Source organism: Hylobates moloch, unplaced genomic scaffold (assembly GCF_009828535.3).
Source record: "Hylobates moloch isolate HMO894 unplaced genomic scaffold, HMol_V3 SCAFFOLD_3, whole genome shotgun sequence".
Lineage (NCBI taxonomy): Eukaryota > Metazoa > Chordata > Mammalia > Primates > Hylobatidae > Hylobates > Hylobates moloch.
The window spans coordinates 173,769,671-173,773,667 of record NW_026652278.1 but is presented as its reverse complement, the minus strand read 5'-3'; the positions used below and the strand labels follow the sequence as shown (position 1 = coordinate 173,773,667).

General features: G+C 48.8%; 1 protein-coding gene across 14 annotated transcripts in view; it reads left to right on the top strand.

The window, feature by feature from the left end:
- Window positions 1-3,534: 3,534 nt before the first annotated feature.
- The window catches only part of CCDC110 (coiled-coil domain containing 110), a 38,878-nt gene continuing 38,415 nt past the window's right edge, over window positions 3,535-3,997 (top strand). For 8 of the 14 annotated variants that reach the window (XM_058436961.1, XM_058436960.1, XM_058436955.1 and 5 more), the window contains exon 1: window positions 3,535-3,619. In XM_058436961.1, coding sequence (XP_058292944.1) covers window positions 3,610-3,619 — 10 coding nt within the window. In that variant the 5' untranslated portion in view covers window positions 3,535-3,609. Of the gene's footprint in view, window positions 3,620-3,739; window positions 3,982-3,997 lie in introns of those variants that run through there. The other 6 variants (XM_058436952.1, XM_058436951.1, XM_058436959.1 and 3 more) reach the window with 2 other exon arrangements.

The window sequence follows — 3,997 nt, the reverse complement described above, 5'->3', positions numbered from 1 at the left end:
TCTGTCATCTCTACAAAATGGCCAGACCTTCACATATTCAAAGAGACTGTTAGTCCTCTGTCCTCCTTTTGGTCCAAGTCATGTCTATTACTCAATTCCTATTCTATTACTCTATTCTTCAAGTTCTCTTTCCAACTTATTTTTTTGCACCCAGCCTGTCTTTGCCACTGATTCTTATTCCCAGCCTACAAACATGCTCAAGTACTCCACCCCATCCTAAAAACATCCCTTTCCCTAACACCTGCTCGAGCTACTTCGATATTTCTCTCTGTCTAACCCTTTAGCACACCAAACTTGTTAGAGTTAAAGCAACTTCACTCTCTCAGTAACCCACCATAACACTAAATAAACCCTCTTAACACAGCAGTTAACTTCCTAAGAGCCACAGCTGGAGTTTAGCTTGTTGACTTATGGAGCTCATTCTCATATAGATGAAATCAGGTTAAAACTAACACTAAAGGCAACTTAAAGAAGGCTAGGGGGGAGAGGTGTTTGTATTCGGATAAAGCCTTTGAGTTGTGGAAGGAAAGCCCACTAGCCACCCAAGACATCCTAAGCACTAGCACATGGGTCCTCTCTGTGATCCAAACACAATTGCTCAAATTTATTTTTTTTCTTTCTTTCTTTTTTTTTTTGACAAGAGTCTGTCACCCAGGCTGGAGTGCAGTGGTGCGATCTCGGCTCACTGCAAGCTCCGCCTCCTGGGTTCAAGCGATTCTTCTGCCTCAGCCTCCCGAGTAGCTGGGACTACAGGCGCCCGCCACCACGCCCGGCTAATTCTCTGTATTTTTAGTAGACACGGGGTTTCACCGTGTTAGCCAGGATGGTCTCAATCTCCTGACCCCCGTGATCCGCCCACCTCAGCCTCCCAAAGTGCTGGGATTACAGGCTCGAGCCACCAGGCCCGGCCCCAAATTGCTTGTACCCTACGGGCAATCTGGTCATTTTTTCATGCTACTATAGATTTCATCTATGATTAATGAAGCCTTGTGATATCAGGTTTAAAAAAAGGTCTTATGAAACTGAAAAGCCCAGAAGTATTTTAGTCTGGTAATAAGTTGCTAAGAATAGGTTCCCTAGCTTGTTTTTGTGCAATGCTCTTGACTTTACTCCAGATTGTTAAATCTGCAGCTGTTAGTCAACAGGTGAAGAGGATTCCCTAGGAGGAGCTACTGTTTGTTTGAAGATTTTTGAAATACTGTGACTCACAGCTTTTGTTTAAATTGGTACTTCAGATTTTAATTCCATCCTTTAGCAAATGATCTTCACAATCAAAAAAAGTCAAAAGTTTTTTTCAGGGCAGTTGGTGGACTGACTGACATATGTGGACAGGGAAACCATACCCAGCCCCCTACAGAATATGCTCTACCCTCTATCTGACATGGGGCCGAGTGAAATAAAGTCTCACAAGAAGGAGGTTTTGCAGGTGGAGTGGATGCCACATCAGGAATTGCGAACTTTCAGCTCTGAAGATGTTTATACGGTCTCTCTACTCTTGTAAAATTTAGATTAAACACTGACCTACCCCCTAGAATTGTAATGTGTTATGGATTGGGGCAGAACCAAAGTTTAGGAATTAGGAAGTCTGTTACTGGCCAGTTACAGAGTTTTTTAAAGTTCCCTAACCTTCTCATGTTTTCATATTCCCACATAAATCTGGAAACAACGTTTTTCCTAAAATTCTGCAACTTTCAATACCATGATGTATAAGAAAGAATATATCACCCACAACTTAATTATTGCGGTAATAATTACATTAAGGAAGGAGGAAATTTAGCATCTCCCAGAGTATTTCGGTTCTAGACTTTGTTTCCCTATTTCAAACAGGGTAACGAGCATACATCAGTGTCGCAGGAGCAGGAAGTGTCAGGAGCGCCTGGGCAAGGGGACTCTGCATACTTTTGCCAGGTTTTTGTGGCTATCACTGACCCTTTATTTCCTACATATTGAGAATGTGCATGCTGTAGACGATACTGAGTCCTCAGCAGCAGCCAAAGAGGCTGGGGGAAGCTCAGAGGACCGGATCCCCAGCCTCACTGGGGAGAATGGTGTTTTCTCCACTTTGGAAGTCGAAAGGAAATTTCATTGTACTACTCCCCTTGACCTCAGTTAATTCTAATTCTAATTTAATAAAATTGTCTACAATGCCACAAGAAAGTCAAATCTTCTAGAGCCCATTTTTTTCTTTTTCTTTTTTTCTGAGACAGAGTGTTGCTCTGTGGCCCAGGCTGGAGTGCAGTTGCACTATGTGGACTCACTGCAGCCTCTGCCTCCTGGGTTCAAGTGATTCTCCTGCCTCAGCCTCCCGAGTAGCTAGGATTACAGATGTACTCCACCATACCTGGTTAATTTTTGTATTTTCAGCAGAGACAAGGTTTCACCATGTTGGCCAGGCTGGTCTCGGACTCCTGACCTCAGGTGATCCGCCCACCTCGGCCTCCCAAAGTGCTGGGATTACAGGTATGAGCCACCACGCCAGACCTAGAGCCCATTTCTTTTTTTGTTGTTTGTTTTTTTGAGGCGGAGTCTGGCTCTGTCGCCCAGGCTGGAGCGCAGTGGCGCGATGTCGGCCCACTGCAACCTCCGTCTCCCGGGTTCAAGCAATTCTCCTGCCTCAGCCTCCTGAGTAGCTGGGATTACGGGCGCACGCACTATAGCCCATTTCTATAAGAAACTAATTAGAGGAAGTAAGCACTGTAACTATCATAAGAAGTTTCATTTCAATGAAAGCAAGCCATGTATTACTTATCTATTTTATGTTATATAGCAAATTATGATATCCTAGTGATTGTGATTTTGAATTTTAATTTTCTATGTGTAATGGCTTACTACAAAATAAATAATATATACTCGTTTAAAACTTTAAAGAGCACCATTCTCTGATGGGCAGGAGGATTAGCTGGGGGCACGCACCCAGTCCTTGTTAAAGGAGGTCGGGTTTCCCGTGAACACATCAATCCTGCACGTGATCCACCAGGTGCGTGAAAATTAACAAGCTTAGACAAATGAAGACCACCGTCGCTTCCCACAGCTCTAATGAGCATATTTTAATACATGTTTAGGTTAAGTTCATTATTGGAAAATAAGAGTCTTCTTTTCATCGCAGCAAACAAAAGTCCTTTCACAATATTGGTCATGGGCCGTTCAAATCCCCAAATGCTGAAACTCCTCTGAGGGATGCGCTGAAACGAGGACTAAGAATAAAAAAAAAAAAAAAAACCGATGAAGTGGAGATGTGGAAAGGCAAAGGGAAAGCGCTCAGGTGTGTGTCCGTCCCCGGGCGGTCCCTTTCTCCGCACCGCTTTGGTCCGGCGGGTACTGCCGCGAGTCCGAGTGTGAGCAAGCCCGTCCTGGACAGCCGCGCGTGTGCGGGGAAGGCGCCCAGGTGGGCTGTCCCAGGCCAGGTTCCCAGGGAAGCTCTCGGGGAGGCGTCCGGAGTGACGAGGCACCCACCGGGACCCCACCGAGGACCCCAGCCGAGCGCGCGCCGCCGAGGGTGGGGGTGGGGCCGGCGCCCCGGCTACCCGGTTACCTGACGACAGGATGCCCTGCGCGGGGCGGCGGAGCGGGAACGTGCGGCAGCGGTTGCGAGAGAGATGAGCCGCGGCGATGAGCCCAAGTAAGAGTTGGGCGGGGCTGGGCTCCTAGGGGAGCCGCGGGAACGGAGGGCAGCAGAAGGGCATTCAGCAGGCGGCTCCCCGCTCGAAAACCCGGGACATCCCGGGTCCGCCCTTCTGCACTCGCCGCACATCTCCTGCTCGGCCCTAGGGCTGAGCACCCGCTGCTGTTCCCTGTGCCCGCTGTGGCTTACAGGCTGGCTGCGCGGTCTGCTGCCGCCGCCCGCCCAGCGCGCCCTCGGGTGGCCGCTTGCAGAGAGCGCCACGCCCCGCCCCAGGCCCGGCCTGACGCCGTCCGGACGCCGTCCCGACGCCCCGCCCCAGCCTTCAGCCTTGACCCTGTCCCATTCCTCTGCCCCAACAGGTCCCGCCCAGTCTCT